Genomic DNA, 22897 nt, shown 5'->3' on the forward strand with positions numbered 1-22897 from the left:
CAAGTCAAGTGAAGGGAGTGGTTAGACAAGTAACAATTCACCTGGTGTGTTGTCAGAAAGTTGGTGGTTTGGTATGGAGACGGGTGAGGTTTCTCCCACATTTGTAATCTTACCTCATGCAACAAAGACAGTTTTAGTCTGTGTCTGTCTGTCTTTAACACTTGATATCACATATTCCACAGTACTATTTGTACAAACTTTGACTGATAGATATTCTGCATGTTTCATTGTATCAGGACAGTTCACACTGTATTTTCAACATCACCTCTTGTGATAATGATATACCGGGAGTAAGTATAAATTGAAATAACTGTCACAGAGCCGGTGGATAGTTTAGAAGAAAAAACTTTTATTGACTAAAGAAAAGTTCACACCATGACATGACATGACTTGTTGCATGTATATGGGTGTGTTTGTAAGTTTGTGTATGTGTATATTTGGAGTCGTCGTCATAAAACCCCCACACATTCAGGGGTGTAAGTTTTGTCGCAAAAATAGAAAAATTTGTCAAAATTTAAAGCATTTCATAGAAAGTACATCCTTTGGAGAAAAAAAATTGTCCAAAAACTTTTTTGTTTAGAATACCTGGCATTTCAGTTCAGTTCTGAACAGGAAAATAACTTACAATTGGGCCAAAGTACAGTTTTGGCAAACAACAGAAAATTTACATCTCTAGGACTCACCCTATTGTGGACAAGAAAGTCACTTGTTATTACTATGCATGGGAATACAGTAAGTGGTATAGTATGGTGTACTGTCATAACAAAAATGCAAATACCACAACAACCAAACTTGCCACAACAGCTGAAATGGGACTTTTCAAAACAATGTACGAAGACATTAATTTCCATGTGCTTCATTAAACTTGGAGTTGTGTGTAAAAAAACAAAAGTGAAAGATCATGAATTAATCTGCAAATACTGAAGGGCTGAACCTAGGTAACTACAATACAATTTCAAGTCATCTCTACAGAGAATTAACCATTTGGTAATCACTTTCTGTTTTCAATTACAATGTACATTTAAAAAAAATCAACCAATGCAGCATATCACTGGGTACATTTTGGACAAAAAAAGGCTGACAATGTTGGTTACTTGAAATGTGTTCTTATGTTCAATGTATGTCTGGGGAAATTTTTTAGAAGTTGATATTGTCATAGTGGGCAGATAATAGGTATAAATGACCTAGTAAGCTGATTAAATTCCAAAAGTCGATCCCACCCCACCCAACCCTCTCCAAAAAATTTACTGTACAAGAAATATTTAATTTCATCAATTTTTTTTTACAAGCAACCCAACAACTCAGAAAAAACACTACTTCGGTGACTCCGAGTAAAATAAGCATTTGGTAAAAGGAGGAAAGTACAAACAGTATAAAATTGGGTTGAAAATTGAAACTTGCATATACTAGGTTTAAAAGAAAACACATTTCAAGTAACCATAAACATTATGAAGTAGAAAGAAAGAAAGAAAGAAAGCAGCAAATCAAATAATGTCATATACATGCCTCATATACATATTTTACTTATACACTACACTTTCTATACACTACAAGAACATATAGTGCAGACATGGTAGGTCAGAGAAACACAATAGTGCCCACTGAATCACCAATAGCTGGGCTGCATTATGATTCATCAATAACAGAGGAGATTGTTGATTCACCAATAACAGAGCAGGTTATTGATTCACCAATAACAGAGCAGGTTACTGCTTCACCAATAACAGAGCAGGTTACTGATTCACTGCATGACTGCTTCACCAATAGAGGGGCTGCATTATGATTCACCAATAACAGAACTGCATGACGGTAGACCAGGATGTTAATTCACCAATAACAGTGCTGACTGATATCATAATGTGTGATTTGCATATGACAGGAGTACTATTGTGTGTAATTAAAAGAGGAGTTCAAAGACAACAGCAAGGTGGACACAAGGCAACTACTATACAGTAGCCAGCTTTACAATTACACAGTAAGAGGTATGACACTGATGAGGTGAATTTCTGATAAAATACATGTACATATCAACATCAGTCTTTTCTGTGAAGTCACAGTAACTTACTCCTGAAACTGACGATATGTATGTTTCTAAGTTTATGAATGATGATTTGTTATTTCTACATCTGAGTACATGAATGAATTAATAATGACTGCAGTCTTGTGTGTGGTCATGCAAGCATGCTCTCTGTAGCAAAAAGTTCCTTGCACCTTCCTGAAAACATCTGATGACCACAAAAACCCAACCAAATCAACAATTCAGGTAGAAAATGTTTAGTGAAATTATCTAAGATTTAGAACCCATATTAAAATTGTGAGTCTGTGCCAAAATCAAAGTTCAATGGACATCTGTTTTGCTTGATTCCTCTTCTATAACGATATTTCCATCAAAGTTTACTACAAACGTATGTTCTTTGTGTATTGTCTAGAAAACTATACATGTGGGTTCATTTCCTACAATCTGTCTTCACCATGTAGTCGAATGGCTTTCTCTAGCATGACATGCTGTTCTTACCATCAACAGCAGTACTATTGGAGCTTTGATATAAATGTGATGACAATATCGTGTTCTCACTTGACATATTTCAAGACTTGAGGTTGAGTTTGTAGTAAACTGAACCAAGTAACCTATTACAACCACCTGTCAGTGTGTGTGGTGGATTACTACTGACATGCACTTCTTCACCCTTTCCCCAGCAGGAGATTTAATTAGAGAATTTGTCCATTTGACTATATGTGGAGAGAGAGAGAGTTCATAGAAAACTAGCCCACATGTATAGTTTCTTGACTATTTGCATACAAATTCTTACAATGATGAAAATAATCAGACATTTGGGTACTACAGTAAACAAGTGGATGAATAGAGAATATGGGTGGCTGAAATGGACAATGACTGACATATGCTCACAATCACTATATTGTAGACGGAGATGAACCACTGTTATACATTGTAAGATATACCCAGGAAGCAAAAACTGTATTAAATTGGGGCATTTCCAGCTTTTTCATTAAACATGTACTTGATGGCCAAAATTTGTCAAACCCATGAATTGATACAAAATATCTACCAGGAGATTTCCTTCTCTTTTGTATTTAAAAATCCAATTCCGATAATTACAAACTAAATGACATTATATCCCACATAGACGGCAATAGTACTATAAAGAGCGAAAGTACAGTCAAAATCCTTCATTGTTGCTGTAAACTGTACACTGTCCATCACATAATTGTGAACCCAAGTTGTGGAAGAGGTTTTCATATGTTAAGTGAACATGTTGTTTTTTTCATCTGGGACAGTTTGTGAGTTAAGCATTACTTGCAATGGAACCACAACTGTTTTACAGTCTAATACTTTCTCTGATATCAAATCTGCTCACTTAAATGTAACTATTGACAACAGATTCTTACCTAAACCACAATACACTACATTCAAGTTATTTTACACAGGTTACATTCAAGTTCCTGTGCAAAGTTATTAAACAGATCTTACCATTTTCACATCAGTGAAATGATCTATCAAAACACTGCACCAGCACAGTAACATATTCAAATAGAATACGGCATGCATGGAAACATCATTCACTTGGTAATGCAGCTTCAAGTTTAGACATGGTTTTTCACTTTTAAATATACGATATTATTTGCCTTGTCATCACGTCTCCCCATACGGTGTGTGAAAAAACATCACAAAGACAGCAATAAGTTTTGTGGACCCATTTTGTACAGACTAAATACTTCCTCCCAAGGTCAGGCACTTCTGTTACTAACTTGTCAGACAAACCAATATTTGGACTGTAATAACATAAGTATAGGATTCTGTACAGGAAAGTATATGTTGTATATTGCCATACCTCTGTATTAAACAAAACTTTCTCTCCAAATTATGTTTCAATACACAGAAACAAAAGGGCTCATCAAGTCAGCGAGACATATTATGGATCAATTCTGATAGCTGAGCAAACTTATATTTAGATATAAGTCCCACTATTTCCCTTCAGTCAGAATGGGGAAATACAAGTGAGTATTGTTGTGACATAGAACTACCAAGGCAATATGCTGTTACTGTACTTTTTGTTCAAAAGCATAAACTTGGCTTATGTATGATATAACAGGTTTGTCAAACTAAGCCCAGTGGTAGACCAAGCTAACATACAACATCTACAAACATGTCAGTCAGAACATCAGAAATATAAGTTTTTATCATGCTATCAGAATTTGAATATAATAGAAACGATGTAGGTTTGACAAGATTCACTCACTTAGCAGTGTTACTGGAGTTGTATATGCTTACAAATAGTCACTGAATACACGTCTTGATACAAAGTCAAACTCTCTAAACAGTACTTTTATCACATTTCAAAATAGTATTTTTGACCTGACTGAGGTTAAAGGTGAAAGGTGAAAAGGTCAATACACATCAACATGTTAAATGTCACAAGAGAAGCAAAGCATTTATCCAAAACCATAAAACCCTGGAGTTGGTCCTCTGGGGTCTATGCTAAAATCAAATACATGAAATTATATTGCAACATCCCATCTGTTAATTAGAAAAAAAATGAAAATTTGCAGAAATTGATTTAATTATTATGCTCATCCCATTTATATTTCAGGTTTTAGTAGCAAATTTGTAATTTATTTTAAAATGACTAAAAAGGAGGTATGAAGGCTGACATGTTTTATTATTGTAACAAAAAGGCGGATTAATTGTGTCTACACGCCTGCAGTAGACTGAAAATTTTTTCCCACTATTCAAAAAAGGTTGTGCATTTCACTTCACATTAGTTCAAAGATTTGGTGTAAATATATGCAAAAAAACAGTTAACTAGGATATCTTGCAATTCATTTTGATTTCCAATGAAAAAGACAATTCTGAAAAAATAAGATGAATGAAGATAGATTAGCATACATCACTTGGTGGTATCTGAACACACATGGTGTCCTATGAGAGTAACGGCTGATGTCAGTGGTATACTTTCCAATAAACAAAATGGACTGAGAGTGGACATCACTTCTGTGTTATGTTTTGACTGATTATATTTGAAATATCATATATATCAAATTATAGACATACTGATTTGTAAAATCGTGTTATTTTCATAGAAGAAAGACTACACACCATCAATGCAACAGTTTGTATGCGTAGAACCAGGGTATGGTCAGTTGAAAACATCCCTTGCATTGATACAATTTTAAGTTGATATTGATACACGATTTCACAGGTCAATATGTTCTCTCCAAGACAAGATATATATTCACTGTACACAGTATATGTTAACTGTTTTCATCTGAAGTCCCAACAGTTTGCATCCATATTTCACCAAGCATTGTATTCTCTACATACCATGTCAAGAGATGAATGATGTATGTAGTCTATCTAATAAACTAAGGTAAGAATGTAGAATAGTGGACCAACTGTACAATGGACATATTTATATTCAAGTTAGGGAGTTTGGTTACGATCCAATAAGGGGTAAGGATTTCGTTAGTACAGAGACTTGGCTATCTGACTTGACTTGACAGTATAGCCTAGAGACTTGCCTATTTGACTTGACTTGACAGTATAGCCCAGACACTTGGCTATCTGACTTGACTTGACAGTATAGCCCTGAGACTTGCCTTTCTGACTTGATATACTGACTTGACAGTATAGCCTAGAGACTTGCCTATCTGACTTGACATACTGACTTGACAGTATAGCCCTGAGACTTGCCTTTCTGACTTGATATACTGACTTGATAGTATAGCCTAGAGACTTGCCTATCCGACTTGACATACTGACTTGACAGTATAGCCTAGAGACTTGGCTATCTGACTTGACATACTGGCTTGACAGTATAGCCTACAGCCTAAACCATCTGACTTGACATACTGGCTTGACAGTATAGCCTAGAGACTTGCCTATCCGACTTGACATACTGACTTGACAGTATAGCCTAGAGACTTGCCTATCTGACTTGACATACTGACTTGACAGTATAGCCTAGAGACTTGCCTATCTGACTTGACATACTGACTTGACAGTATAGCCTAGAGACTTGCCTATCTGACTTGACATACTGGCTTGATAGTATAGCCTAGAGACTTGCCTATCTGACTTGACTTGATAGTATAGCCCAGAGACTTAGCTATCTGACTTGACAGTCTGGTGAATAGCATGTTCATGCCAGATAGCCAAGTCTCTGGGCTGGGAATTAGGTTAGCCCTCCTATCATACACTTGATTAGAAATATTGACCACAACATGGCCACTATTCTACAATCACCAAAACATAGTAAACATCCACTTGTAATTTGTATAGAACATGTACCTGAGATAAGCCATTGTGAGCAGACCTACATGAATAAACGCTAAACTGTCACATGTGAAGTTTACTTTTTTTTTCAATACCAACTAAATGCAGTGTACAAGATTTAGCTGCCTGTGTAGACTGACTGCTATACATTTAATGTCTCCCCTAAATACTGACAGCTGTCATATTGGACTATCGTACTGTATACACTCTGTCTTTTGAGAAGTTGTTTTCACCACATTTGGCTTAAACCTTTGCTACTGAAATAGAAATTTTACAGTTAAATGGACAGAGATCATTTGTTTTGAAACAGGAAATACAAACGAAAGTATCATTGTGAGAATTTTCAAAATAAATTGGTTGTATTTTGTGTTAGATAAGTGTGCCAAGTTGAATGACGCAATGCCAAGTTTGAATGTGCTTACTTGAAAAGTACACATGTTAAATCATGGTAAGTTTGAATATGCGTGCCTGAGGTAAAAATTTAAATTTTGCCAAGTGTGAATATGCCTGATGGAGGGTACATAAATTGTCATTCATTACTATCTCACGGCAAGGTTGTGTTGATCACTGATCATATCTACAAATAAGGCATATCTTTATTACTGAATCACAGTTTATAAATTACTACCCTTGAACCTGTACTGAGTATTTTTTACACTGAAGCTTACTACCAAATCAATTCAAATCTGCCCCGTCCCATTTTTAGTGCAGCATCCAATTTTTAATTGCAAATTTACAAAGCATTGAGTACATAAACTTAAGAATTGGAAAAAAATAATTTTCAGGTTTTTTTCCATAAAATTATTTCCTGCAATATTAGAATGTGGTATGCAAAGTTGTTACTATAGTAACCATGTAAACAAAGGACAGAGTGTATTTGAGTCCAGAAATCCTTCAATGAATGGAAGGTTAAATTCATATAAAATTATTCCAATGTATACAATAAAACACCACATTTGCAATATATAGATGACTAGACAAATCCTATCTACACAGTATTTTCTGAAAAATTCTCATTTTTGTGGAAAACTGTTCGACCTTTTTTTAAGAATAGGGCAGAATACTGATTGCATAGTTTATTCATAAATTTTTTTATCAGTCATAACTGTCATTTTTTGTAAAAGGAAAAAATGTAAATTGGGAAATTTTTTTGCTTTTAACTCGTTTGGCCCAGAAGTTTCTTTTTTTTTCATTCAATGATGGTTATGTCACACATACAGATACAGAGGACGTTGACCTGTCTGCAGTCCCTGTCATGTGTCAGTAAGAACTTATTTAGTTACCTACTGACGTGTAAATGTCAAAATGTCAGTGTCGTGTATGCACGTATGTGTGAGATTGTTTGCATGTATGCATGCATGTACAATTCCTGTATGCTATGTGTGTATGCGTGCTTAGAATGGTGTGATAATTATAAAGGCCTCCAATGAAATCATAGTTTGAAATGCTGCAGTGCAATGTATGATGCCTTCTTAGTTATTCATCAATGGCTGACTCCATTTTGCTAAGATTACCACACTTGTTAATACTAATTACCAAGTCCTTGGGGTAAATCTTATTTTCAACAAATTTACATCTCTAGTCATTTCTCCATCTACAGAACAAATTGCATCACAACAATCATAGCAATTTCAGTGACGACTTGAAAAAAAAGTCATTTTGTTTGAAGTGTGGCATACCACCTTACTTTGTTCATCACATTGCTGTCTGCAGTCTCTCAAACAGTCTACACTCTTCTACGTTGATGAAACAGATATAAACTTATGTGAATAGTCAAACTCATTGTGAACTTTCATAAGAAATACATTTTCAATATCATGCATAGAGTTGCACAATATGTCTAAAACATACTGTTGCAATGCTCTTGAAAGCACCACAATGACTTTAATTTAGTAACAATACTAGAAATTACTTTGGTGCATGGCCCTTTCTCACCACTCACATCTAAAACTGCTCATCACCCGTGCAACAAGTAGTTTTTACTCATAACTGAGTCACACTATGTTCAGTTGATGGAACTCACATGTACCTATTCCAAACTGTGTGTGATAAAAAGTGCAGTCAAGCAATCAAATTCCAATTTCTATAAATTTTTAGTATGGTGTACATACCCCCAAAATGAAACGTTTTAGTTGATATTGCGATACTGCTTGTTAGGATGATGAATATTTTGATGGGAGTGGTAGAGGAAGGGTTTCATTGGGGGCCTATATTTTAGATTATTCTAATCAAGATACCACAATGCACACAAATTAGTAACTAGATAACCAAAGTGCTAATGGTAGCATTAGACTGTAAGATGTCGTGTCACTCCACCCTCAGTATTGACCGATGTGTGAGGGCGCCCTGTCATGGTGTACCTTACAGACCAATGACGGCACATACTCCTTGTTGATAACTGAGTATGCTAACATTATATATAGACAGGATTGACACTGTCCACACTGTGGTGTGGTTAAATTATCACCAGCTAAATGTATGTCATGTTCTTTTCACACCTATACTGCTATACAGGATAGAGTGAGCAGACCAACAGCACTTTGATTAACACCAAGGACTTCCTATCAATAACACACTCGAAGAGTTACATCAACCATACATAGTGACACTTGGACATAATCTTATTTGACTACGTTTCATTTTCTCTGCAATCAAAGGCTAAACATGTGTTTTCTTCAAATTATTTTAATTTTTAATTGAGTGTAATTATATTTATTATCGAAATGGTAGATATAATTATGATTTTTTTTGTCCAAGTATCAGGTCCAAACATAAATCAATCATGCTATAGGAAGCCTTGGATTTGAAATCAGAACCTTATTACAACAAACAACACCCTAGCTGACTTAACGAAAATGAACGATAAAACCAGTCTCAGATGTTGTCTTTCAAAGTATCAAATAGACTAGGGTGTTTTTATCATGCCTTCCACTTTTTGTTCGATCATCATCTGTTCAGTTGTAATAAAGTTCACTTCACCTCATTCATCAAACATGAATTTCTTTTCTTTTCTTTTTAATTCAGATTTAAGCTAATTGCACCCCTTCCCCCAAATATGCTCCATGTCTACCAACCCAAATAGTAACATTTTTTTTCCTTCTTTTTCTTTTCATTGTTTTTTTTTTTAATTTCAGGGGATGGGGTGGGGGTGGGGCATATTTTCCCCAACCAACCAACCAAGCATGGCTATCTACAGCTATACACTGTCACTGCTTGACACTAACTCTTAACAAATGACAGTGTATATTTTGAGTACTAAGTCTTACTCAACTGTGATTTAACTTTTAGTACCTGGTTATATGTATTAACCACTGTTTAATACACTGTAGTCTATGTGCACATTGTTCGCTCTATATTTATGGAACTTAATAAATGATATTCATTGCTAACTACACAGTCTTCTATCCACACTCCATTGACCTTTGCCCTCTCCATGAGGAAATTACCCATAATGCAATCTTCCTGACAGTGAGAGAAACTTCTACTCATGCTTGTTTTTCTTCACTGCATTATCAGTCAGTTTGCTCATTCTTACATTTTTTTTTACAATTATTTTTTTGCTGTATAAGAGACAGAACACTTGTAGCAGTATGTATTAACATGCAAAATTTGGTATTTTGTTGAACCAAATAAAGCTGACAACATGAACATTACAGGTAAACAACAACAGGACAACATTTACACTGGACCTCAGGTACAAACATGCAAATTGTGTGTCACACAACCAGTATTGGTGGTCTGTGTGACAAATTAAGGCATAACTACAAAACATGTTGTTTTTCTTAGAGTGAGAGAAGGCTAGTCTAGATAGCAATGAATGCCATGCTTCTATAGATTGAACATTTACAAGTTGATCTAATTTATCACCAAATTATTTCATACTTATAAGCCATTTTACAAATATACTTTTAATGTTTACTCCTCCCTTTTTTTCAATTTTGTTGAGTACTCGAGTATTTTTTCTTCCACTTCACTAACGTTTTTTTGATCATTTGTTGTATTTATATAAAGGCACAATTCAACTCCCAACAAAATGTGATTTGAACATTGAATGCCAACATTCAACAAAATTGAAAAAATACAGAAATAAAAAAAGTGAGGAGTTTTTGTTTTACAGAAGTATTTGTTGGATCAACAGCACTGTTTTCACCTAAGTTTCTGTTGATGAAATACCTACTTTCAACTCGCCAGTTTTAGTCTGTATAAAACAGTACTGGATTCTACAGCTGACTTACACATTGTGTTTCTTTTCTTGTTTGTTTTGGTTTTACACATCAAACGTTTTGTAAGTTCATGCACAAATTATCAATGGGTAATGTAAATTGGGGAAAAAACCAGTATTACACAAAATAATGTGGATTACACCAAGAGAACTTGACACTTTGACTTGCATTAAAGTATAGGGTTACAGTGTGCTACTGGAGGACTGATAAACTGGCTCTCCTTGTAAGGTATGGGTGAGTAACAAAGTAAGCCAGGTGTCACTGTTTATTCAGGTGCCATACCACAATTCCTTTAGAACTGGAAACCACCCATGGGTACATTCTCTTGAGCACCAAACTGAAACTGCTCTGCATCCTGGTCTACCTGTGGTGCTATTTTAGCATCTTCTTCATCAGATCCAAAGAAGTGTTCAATGATGTCAAAGGCTTTCTGGTAGATTTCTTGATTTTCGTGACTTTGCAGAAATTCAATCTTGTCCAAGCCTATACAAATATTGAAAATGAGAAATGTTAATATCAGTTAAAGCTACATCAACATTTTTCTGGTACATTTCTTGGTTTTCATGACTTTGCAGAAATTCAACCTTGTCTCAGACAAATACTGAAATTTAAAAAAATGCAATGTCAATTAAAGTTATTAAGAAATATGATTGTGCAAACCCTGTAAAGAATACAGTTTGTAACTTACATTTTGGATTAAGTTTGCATGACATTAAGTAATACTTATTCTAACAATTGGAATATTTTGAATGACTGTAGTAAAACAGAATTCTCATAGGAATCTCAACAAATTATGATAATTAGTTGAGATCATTTCCCCACTTATCAATAAATTCAAAAGACGTATGGTTTCAGCCCCCCCCCCCCCCAGTCTTTTTCAGAGGGCCCTGTTGTCATTCCATGGTTCAAATACTAAGTTACGTATTGCACTGCCTGTAGTTGTGTATTCTTACCGTAACTTTCTTCAATCATAACTGAATATGGGTTGACACCACCATTGACTTTAGCCTCTTGTTCTCCTAATCTTAAAATACTTTCCAAACCATTGAGTGCTACCTGTACGATCTTACCATCCATAACAGTTAATAAATCACACAGTGGTTGAATAGCTCCTTGCTCTATGATGAATCTATGTAATGTACAAAAAGTTAGTAAGTTTAAATTTTCATTCAAATTCAGCAGATTCAATTAATTGCATTGGTTATGAAGGTTAAAAACTGTATGGCCAAAGAAGGCATAACATATACATGTACAACTTACTTGATTTGTTCAGGTGTACCACCAGACAATGCATTAGTTATAGCCCAGGCTGCCTCTTTCCTAGTTTTGAATTCAGCTTTACCAAGAATGTCAATCAATACTGGGATAATATTAGCATCTATTACAGCCTGTATGGATATAAAGTACATCAGAGATGAAGATAAGGAACAGACACTGCAGCATGTATCATGTATGGATATAAAGTACATCAGAGATGAAGATGACAAGGAACAGACACTACAACATGTATCATCTTCAGACTGAGATAAATGTAGATAGACATGACAAAGTGTCCCTCAAAACTGTTTGATGTATAAAATAATCTGTTGGGCTTTTTTTACGAGGGTGGTACGTAGGTAAAACCCAAGTTTCCTCGGTATTTTATAGTACAATGTATGGAAATGTATCCACATTTTACCTGATTTCCACTTCTAGTACTGTGATTCTAAAACCTTAGCAAAACTGATACTACATGTAATTATGATGAAATGATAAAGTTATCCTGTGCTCTGACCTGTATCTGTGCTCTGTTGCCAGCTGTTACATTGGAAATAGTCCAACAAGCCTCTTTCCTGATGGATTCTTTATGACTGCTCAACAGATGTAGTAAACATGGCAGTGCTCCACAGTTCAAAATTACCTACAATTAACATTAAAATGTATCACATCAAACACCTTTGTAATTAAAGTTTATGACACAATGTCTGCACGCCAAATTACAGTGTCTGCAGGCCCAATTACAGTGTCTGCAGGCCAAATAGGCAAAATTACAATGTCTGAATTACAATTTACAGTATCTGTGTTACAAACTTAAAAGTCTATGATAATATAAACCTGACAACAACATAGTACTTAAACTTTTGAAATACTACCGATACACACAGTTAATATTTAGTGATAGCAAAACTGAAGCTTTCATCCACACCAGTGGACTTACTCACCAGTCATCGTCAGTTTGCTTTCACTAAATAGTTTATTTATTTATTTATCGGATGACCAACAGGAACTAGTCCCAGCGTGCGAAATTAACGCCGGTCCTTCGGCCCGAGACCAACAGATTTCCGTTCGGACCGACAGTTTTTCAGAATTACAACAACTTATCGGTCCTTATGACCGACTGAAATTTGGAGTAAATAATAACATTTATTCAAAGATATATCCAATTTCACCTACATGAGTCTGATCTTGTGTTACCTATTTTACTCTCGACATCTCGTTCAAGTCAAGCGACACAGAGCTAGCTCGCTCCGTGTTGTTGTCAATGTTGATATCATGTCTACATATGACGTAGCATACAGCATTTACTTTATGAAATTATGTTAGCAAACACATGATTGGCTGAATTTCTCTAATTATTTTTGTCTTGTCTAATCAGAACGTCTTACACATTCAGACTCATTGTACGCATTCGGTGCATGCGTCTTTTTCCGCCATGTTATCGTAATCATTGTTGTAAAGTTTACTGTTCGAAGTGTATGAAACTTTTAACATGTTTGAGACAGTTCCACGTTGTATTTATAAAGTATGTGGCGATATTTAGAAGGCGGCAATGAGCTTCCGAAGAAGAAGACGAAAGAGACACTGTTTTTTTTAAAAGGCTGGTATTAAAGCCGGTAAATGTTAGCGGGTTTCCCGATCAATTTACCGGAGTTCCCCCATGTGTGTGGCCATGATCAAAACAAACTGACGGAAAACATATAAACTACTCTGAAAATGGCGTTGTAACTAATAAAGAAGGCAGGTACACTTCGTAAAACATCTTCAGTACGATAGTTTTGTTTTTGTAAAAACAGTAAAAAAATGCGTAGTCTGATTGCTTTCAATTTGATGCATATGATGATGTATGTCATGTCATGTTGTAATCAATGTACTATAAACTTAGAAATGTTGCATTTTTGTTGCCATTGTTGTATCTGGAAAATTACTGCATCATGCCAAACACGGGTACATAGTGGATGACACATTACAGTACAGTTACCATATCACGTTCCCACGTCAAAAACAACTCGCACTGTAAGACATGTTTAGCCATGATAGTTCTCTTCATCATGGTCAGATTTCTTACACAAACAACCAGAGACGATACTCAATACACCACGGTAGGGTATACGGGTAGGGCTTTATGGGGAGGGGGGTGGCTTCTGTACATATTTGTAAAGACTGAAGGAAGACGAAACCGCTCCGTGTCACTGTGTGGATGGAAATTGAAATAAAGCAAATGCACAGTTTTCAAGAGGGATAGTTATGCGACAAAACCTATAGTCTATAGTCTATAGGAACAGATTATGCGAGAATGAATATTCATAGTCTCTGGGTTCATAGTTATACAGATGAAAACTTCTACTCATAGAGTCAAAAAGTACTTGCTTGTGAATCCAAAATTTACTTCCAAGTTATTTTTTGACTCTGTTAGTGGAAATTTTATGAAAAAATAGTGGATAGTAAACAATTCGTTGTACTCTCTTTTACTTTTATATCTAAAGATATGTTGTATCATATTAAAGTTCAAAATCATTTAATCTGTAAATGGGGGGGGGGGGGGGGATGTAGATACAGGTAGTGAACGTGAACTGCATTGAGTATGGACCAGCAGTTTTCCTTAAGGACCAGCAGCATTTGCTACATGTCGGTCCTTATGACCAGTAGTCATTTTCCCTTAAGTTCACACACTGACTAGTCCCATTTAAAGGCTCTCTTGGTTCAGTGTTTATAGTGCTAGAGGAAACCAGAGTACCCGGGCAAAACCTGCACTGTACGGTAGTGTAAGATCAAACTGAACGACACTCTACTTACTTACAGCGTGGTAAATTTTACAGTAATCACACCCAGCCGACATCTGGCGGGTTCGACACCAGGCTGTAGAGGTAAGAGGTGTACGAGCTAACCGCTTGGCCACCGCCCAACCCATTATCAACCGTGTGTAGTGTTTCAAATGTTTAGGTACCATGTTGATATAGTAACCTAGTACATAGAAGAGCTTGCATCCATATAATTACAGACTTACTATGACTGAAGATAAACTTACAGTGACTGTCAGTGTTACAAACTTACACTTTCAGTGTTAGAAATATGTTCATGTTGACCCTGTTTACATACAGATGTTATATTCCAAAGTCACACACTGCCAAACACAGGACCAAATTAACATAATGTAGATTTGTAAATCAATTTTCATGAAATCACAAATAAATGCAACAGCATACTGAGTTTTTGAACACTGCCATCCTCTGATTTCCAATATGTGAAAACACTTACCTGTGTTTGGACATCGTCTCCAGTTACTATATTACCTACAGCCCTCAGAGATGATGACACAACACTTTGATTTGTATGCCTACAAGAAAAATGTTCAGTTATTACATAATCTGTTGTTTTCAGTTTTATGTACTGAAGGGTAGATGTCTTTCAATCCTAGCTTGTACTTGCATGCATCTAGTCAGGTCCTAGACACACAATTTCTTAGTTTAAAAGTTGTGGGAGGTCATTGTTTGATGACCAAAACAAACTTTTCCACTAGACTGAAGAATATTGAGAGCATTCCTTCCCTACATGAGTACATGAAATTCCTTCAATGAAGTAACTTTGATGGGCAATGGCACAACTTGGATAGGTGCTCCTTTACCTTTACTACTGTGACAACAAATCATACTATGACATTTACAGGCTCTCAATAATCCTTTATTACAATTCAGATTTACTACAAAAAATGGCAACAAATTTGAAGCAAAGTAATTTCCACAAAGTTTTTAAAGTATGTTTTACATCTGTTTTAAGTAATGTTATATATATATACATGTATTTGTCATTTTACATGTCATGCCTAGAATAACTACAAGACAAAATTTGATTTATTACTAATAACATGGACAATAAAGATATTTGCTATTTGACAGACAGAATTCTTCCCACAGGCATAATCTAATTTTACTTGACTTACACAGATAGCATGAGATAATCATTCAAGTTATTGATAAAATTTGTAACTTACATGAGAAGTTCCACTAAACGTCTACAAACACCACTATGAATGACAGCTTGAATCTTTTCATTTGGACCATCTGATAGATAGGAAAGTGCCCAGCATGCGTCTGCCAGAACATCGGTATCATTATAAAACAGTAACCTTGACAACACTGGTAAACATGGTGAAACCTTGGCAAACTCTGGCGGTGGGTTTTTGCCTCTGCAAAGATTAGATAGTGCCCATACAGCATTCCTTTGCATAGACAGTCTGGCTACTTTTGTGAGAAGCTGAAGTAATGGGACTAAAATACCACAATCTAACACGTAATCCCGACATTCTGGACTGTCACCTGCAATATTTCCCAGTGCCCATACAGCCTACAGTAAATAAAACATTCAGAATGTGGTTATTAGTCTGTGTAGCATGACAGAATATACTGTAAAAGAACACTTAGATGTAAACACTGGAGACGAATTTATGAAAACTATATACGATATTGGCCTATAAAGTGTGAGAACTAAGCCTTACAGCTTATACATGCAGTTAGTTAGTATGCTATCAGGTATGTGTACATATTCAAACACACACATATGGACAGACACTTAAATGGATCATGACAATAATAATGAAACTTAGTTCACTTTTGCTAAAAGTAGTGCGGGTGGCACGGCAACACAACATGGGGGGGGGGGATCATTCCATCTGGGGTCATCTTTGCACATGATAATGTTACTTGGTTGTTGCAATGGATTTGTCTTATTTCTACCCATCTTTATGTTTATTTTTGAAAGCTCCATGATAACTTTTTGTCATGACAAAAACTTGTGTCTTTACATCTCTATTTCATCTGGTAAACTGGGATAACCACTTTGATAACGTTTCCATGGATACAATGACAACTTACCTGTTCTTGTACATCTTCATATTCTGAACTCAGTAACTGTATAAAGATTGGAACAGCCCCTGCCTCTATTACAACACCTGTCTGTAATGTTGTACCTGATGCAATATTTGTCAGAGCCCACGCTGCTTCAAACTGTCAAAACATAACAATAACATATCATGTACATCATATTTGGGATAAAGACAATACAATCTTGATAGCTTATAGATTTTGTCCTCTGAAAATGACAGTCATCACAAACTATATCAGATGACATCATGTTATTAATTCTTTTTTTCATTATAGTTCATCATCTCGTTGTATGGCAGCTAATTACTCACTACAATTTGAAGCAAAAGTAAAATATACTAGTCATGTGAATACCATGACTGTAGTGTTAATACAGCAGATACAGTGCACAATTCCCAGCCATGATCAGAACAGACACCTTGATATCCAAAGTTAAAACTCAACAACCTTACTAACAATGGGAGTCTTTGGAAATATTTCTATCTCTTTGTATTGGCTCAGTTTAAACAAATTCAACTACATGTACAGGCAGGATGTGAGCAGGATTATTTCCATGGAAAAAAAAACTTTGCATATTTTCAGCTAGAGTAAATCCAGCATAGAAATGAATATGTACACAGTACATAATAATATTGGGTTATTTACCTGTAATGTACAATTTCCTTGTTTTTGTAAAAAGTCTACAAATCTGGGAACCACTCTACATTGTATGACTTCATCAATAGGTGGGTTTGGCTCTGAAATAATCAACATAGAAAGGGAATCAAAAATACTGACACACAAGAGTTATTTGATCAGTAGTACTTTAAAACAAGTTTTTACAACAACTATGTCACTCTCTCAAAGAAAATCCAAGTACAGGTTTACCTCTGGATAGCAGTTTTCTAAATCTTTGTGTAGCTGACAACTGTTGTTCTGGGTCTTCACTGTTGATGGCTTGCAACATTTCAGGTGTTACACATCCCTAAAATCAAAGACAATACAAATTCAATATCATTAGACATTACACAAGTTAAGTTTAAGTTTACACTCTGTAAAGTGCTCATCATATATTTATATACAATATTACTAGTTTCAGATATATTTGCATCAATAATTTTAGTTTACTTTGTTGTGTAAACACATCTATAAAATACTAAGATTACTTATTTTATTACAACACATACATATTTAGGAAAATGTGAATTTAATTCATTTATTTTCAATCATCTCTGTCATATGAGTAAACCCACATTTCTTTTTGCAAACACTACATTTAAACACAAAATCTTCTCCAAATTAAGTGAATAAATATCAGATATCTCAGCAATATTCACAAGCATACTTTTCAGAGGAATTTTACATGCTAATACTAAGAACAAACATAGCATTATGAATTTATTTTACATGAAAATGATGTGATTCATAACCTAATTCATTCATATCTCACTAAGACAGAAACAGAGACTGAAACAAACTGTTGTGTAAACTTTCAAGAAAAATTATCATTATTGTGTCATCTATGTGTTCTGACATTTCTTTACTTTCATTTACCTGTGTTCCTGTGCTTGAGCTGATAGAGTTATCTTGTAAGGATGGCCCTGTGTCTGATGGTACATCTACATTACGGCGTTTAAATAACTGTAAGAATAAACCAAACATGCATTGAAATCAATGTAAACTTTCTGATTTTATCAATCTTTACTTTCATGTCAAGAATATAGACAATGTCTGAAATCAAGAGATTGAAAAGTACTGAATAATACAATGAACAACACTTAACAATACAAAAATATTACTTTCAAAATAAACACCTTATTCAATCTCAATGTATGATTTTCCCTTCCTTTTCAGTAAATAAGGACAAATTCACTATCCAGTATTTTTGCTGAGCTTTGTAGCGATAGGAAATACATCAGAATGTTAAAACTTCCACAGTTTTCCACACTCAGAAAAATACATTTGATTGGGAACCCTGGTAAACTGACTGGGCAACTTAGCTAGATTTATCATACTTACAATACAATACTAACTATGCCCCAGAAAAAGATTTGGATTCGTGATTCATGAGAATGCAATACGCTTTTGCCAGACTTGTAAATATGTTTGTGCAAAGAAACACAGGATTTGTCAGGTCACCAGAAACATAGAAATAAAAGCACTGCTCTAACAGACAACCTGGAAGTGTTCCCTCGGTGATCTTTGCGAATCATTTTATTGGTTTCATTATTGAAACATTACAGTCCATATTACTATATTTACATTAGTCTAACACTTGTCTAACTGTATAATTATATTCATCTAAAATTCTGTATAACATCATAAATCTATTGCATTAATGGTGTTAGCAAATGTTTCTCTGTATCATATTACAAGTATATAAAGGTATCAGGTAAACCAATGCATATCCATTGGGGACTATATCATATGAGTCATTATGGTTGAACTGCTGTAAACAACATAACAAGTAATACAAAATACCACTAACAGATTTTTGATATCTTATTTTCAGTTTAGTAGACATGCTAAAGTCTTGACTGGTGTGGATGTCATTAAACTCATATAGACTCCACTGGAGGAAGTCTTTGCATGGGTCAAATGACTCAGCATGACTATAACTCTAGGTCTGTATTCATACATAGACTGAAGTCATAGTGAAATGAGTTTTAAATATCATATCATAAATTATAGATATGTATTTTGTGTTATACTCAGTATGTGCTGACTTGTTATACAAGTCATGTCATTAAAATGTGTGACCTTATACAAATCAAATTGGCTTTCAAGCCTTTGTGCTGATTTGGTTCTCAGAATTGTCACATAAAATTACAGGTACATGTACTTAGTTCTGATGAACCTGTTCTCAGTCTATATTGTTGTTATTACAGATTGACAAAATAACTTGACAGTTGGCTGCAGTGACAAACAATATGTTGCACCACTATGATTGAATGATCATCATGTGTTCTAGGCCAATCTGGAATGTCTATGACACATACTATAAACCTAGACATTTTCAACACTACAAAATTTGTCATTTAAATAAAAGTCTTCAGCTTGTTCTCAAAAACTAATGTTTACAAATTACCAGACTGGTATATTGTGTATATCTACAACTTTTGTCATTCACCAGTCTTCAACTTGCTCTCAAAGACTTATTTTTACAAATTGCCACACTGGTATATTGTGTATATGTACAAGAAGGCATTTCAGTTACTACTTATTTTTAGTGTTTTTGTTTTCCAGCGAAATAAGCAAAAATAATTTTTTCGCCAAAATTTCCAGGTTTACAGTACAACAACAATGTCTATCATGATGTACCAAAATTTAGTGTCCCTTACTATGTGGTAACTCACATGGAAGATTATATAGGTCATTTTATCAATTTGGCCTACAACAAAACTATTTTTTTGTCATTAGAGGACACATTGACAATGATAGTGTAAGTGATTCAAGAATAAATACAACCTCATCAAGCATGTACAGTAATTCCGGCGTATATAAACATTTGCTTATCTATATTTACTAAATCTCACCTGTTGTTCTCTTTTCTGTTTTCGTAACTGAACACCTTCTTCTTCTCTTCTTCTTCTCATCTCCTCTGGATTCAAAGCTTTGTTTTTGTATGACTTAAGTCGAAGACTGTCTTTGTTTGGACTAGCCATCTTCAACGCAAAGCTACAAGTAAAACAAAGTTCTCAATCATTGTGTGATCAACATCCTTAGTCGATGAATCAAAACATCGCAATCATTTCCAATTTACCATTCCAACATACCTATATTGACACTGTCCTAGTGATTCGTTGAACCATAAACAAGATAATCTCTTCTACTCAAATCATATTACAAGTTTAATAAAAAAAATGTTTTTCTAATTTCTATTCATCTTTTGCTTTCAAAAGTACATACACTTGAATCACGACACTTTTTCTATATCATAAACAATGTTGGCCTACTTACTGAAGAACTAGTACAGAGTTAATGTACAAAAACATTTTTAAGGACAAAAGTGGTTTGAAATTGATATCAGCACCAAAACAAACCATGTAAACATGCCCATGTTACAACCTTTGTAAATGAGTTGAAAGATGGCAGCTATAACCCATTAATGTCTGTCTGATGAATAAAATGTTGGGTTTTTGACATTTGACCCTGCAGGTCAAGTTCATGTAATACCAGTAGAATATCCATGTCTCATAATATCAGTGTAATGTAGACACAAGTATCGCTTGAAGCAAGTCTACTACCTTAGTAGCATATTGTATACAATGTAGTTCAAGAGCCACTGTGTAAATATGTATAAATTGACATGAGTATCGACATAATTCCTATGTACATGTCCTCTATTCTATATCACCATTGTCTGAGATTAAAGACAAATAAACTAGGGTAGAAGAGCTCTTGTTCAAAAATGTGGATTTTAACAAAAAATCTGGAAAGACTATTCTAAATATATTGAGAATAGTGTAGTTGACCCCAGGAGTTTACCCAATTCTGGTTAAAACATTTATGAAATAAGAACTAGAGAACTTTACATGTTTTGACAAATTGGAACTTAATGCATGGTTGATTTTCAATTTTCAGTTTTAGTGTTCTCCATATGATGTTCTTCCTATAGGATGTATCATGTACCACATACATTTATGAATGGCTATCCTAATCTTTCAAGTCAAATAACAAACTAATAACTTACAGGGCTGAGGGGGAATGTGGCACAAAATGTATGACTTATCTAAATTAACAGGTGAAAGACAGTCAAATGAACAAGTAACAATAAAGGTGTACAGACTATGTCATAGAATTATAATAGCATAGACCAATATACACCAACTTTCCATTTTTCATAGCAAGAAGTTAAAGAACACTGGACACTAAATAAATGCACATATTTCTTGCATTCAAGTTACAACTTGAATTACATATATTTGACCATGGAAAGTGTTAGCTCCACTGACTTAAACCATATATCTATAAATAGATATGGATCAACAATAGATCCATGCATAAACTAAACTTGTAATGTCAATCAGGCGGTCCACTGTTCTACATGTGACCCCATTTCAAATAAACAGTGTTACAGGTACTAGGTATTGTTCTACAGGTACTAGGGGAATACCAACATAAATTACATAATGTATCCTGTAATGACCACAACCTTCACCTGAAAAATTGTCGGAATCCTAGATTACTTGAAAAACAACACAGCTGAGGAGCTGAGAAGGTACATTTGCATTTTTGTCGTGAAATGACGCAAATGTAAATCAAAACAGTCATATGTCGCCATTTTTTTTTCTCTGTCGCAATGCTTATGATTCGGTTTTATGACATCAAATCACACAAATACGAGAAATGATACCTTTCTTTATTGTCAACAAACTTCTATGTCAGTTGACAAACCGTGTAGTAAGCAATACTATATGAAGAAAGACCACGCCTGCACAAAATCCAAGGGTTTACCCACCTTCTCACATCTTGAATTGATTACTGCTGTCAAAGCATGAATTATGATTTTCATTTGGTCGCGAGGACAGCACATAGGCGGGTTTTACACGCGATCAACGACATGAAAGCGCGAGTTCATCGTAAATTCAAAGCCATTTTCTTATACATACGACATCAAAAATCAAAAGACAGAACATACAACTGAATATATGTTAGACATTCAATGAATTTTTATGCGAGTGTGATCTTAACGCAACGACATTGCAGCAAATACCATACGTACATTACAACTCCGTCTTTGTATCGAGACATGTCGTGTTTCGGGTTAAGCCGATGGTATAATTTGACAAACGAAATGCGAAGTTTTGCTCTGAAGAAGGCCTACATACAATGAAACATGTGTGTCAATGTATTAGAGTATTATAAAAGACAAAAACTTACTTTTTTTCTACGTTTTCTCCGTGATATCCAACGTGCCGTAAATTCACGGAAAATTTAAATGCGCTTGCGCAATGACAGGGTTAAGGCATCTCGCGAGATCTAACCGAGATTTCGAATAAGCTCGATCATGAGCTCGATATACGTTAGCCTTGGGAGTTACCATTACATTTTGAAGGGGTTGCGACTGTATGTGCAATTTTATCTCCCGTGCGACTGGGACATTTCAACTATCAGAACATTCCATGAAGGCATAAAAATATATATCAGAAACCTTTCATTTCAGGTGTGCTGTATACCAGTCATGAAAATATTCGGACACAATCAGCTCTCAATACGCTGTTACTTGTATATCGAATAGTTTATCCCAAACTTCGTAACTCAAC

The 22897-nt window shown here is 34.9% G+C and overlaps 1 protein-coding gene across 1 annotated transcript; it reads right to left on the bottom strand.

Annotated features, from left to right (window-relative positions):
- Positions 1 to 329: 329 nt before the first annotated feature.
- LOC144432806 (importin subunit alpha-7-like) lies at positions 330 to 22592 on the bottom strand. Its single transcript, XM_078121086.1, has 12 exons — positions 22515 to 22592; positions 20168 to 20309; positions 18186 to 18272; positions 17520 to 17616; positions 17298 to 17389; positions 16644 to 16775; positions 15764 to 16116; positions 15031 to 15109; positions 12290 to 12415; positions 11776 to 11903; positions 11469 to 11644; positions 330 to 10998 (listed from the first exon to the last, which is right to left on the bottom strand). The coding sequence occupies exons 2-12, from the start codon at positions 20294 to 20296 to the stop codon at positions 10808 to 10810; spliced, it is 1590 nt and encodes a 529-aa protein (XP_077977212.1). The 5' UTR covers positions 20297 to 20309; positions 22515 to 22592; the 3' UTR covers positions 330 to 10807.
- Positions 22593 to 22897: the final 305 nt, after the last annotated feature.

Source organism: Glandiceps talaboti, chromosome 3 (genome assembly GCF_964340395.1).
Source record: "Glandiceps talaboti chromosome 3, keGlaTala1.1, whole genome shotgun sequence".
In the NCBI taxonomy this organism is placed as follows: Eukaryota; Metazoa; Hemichordata; class Enteropneusta; family Spengelidae; genus Glandiceps; species Glandiceps talaboti.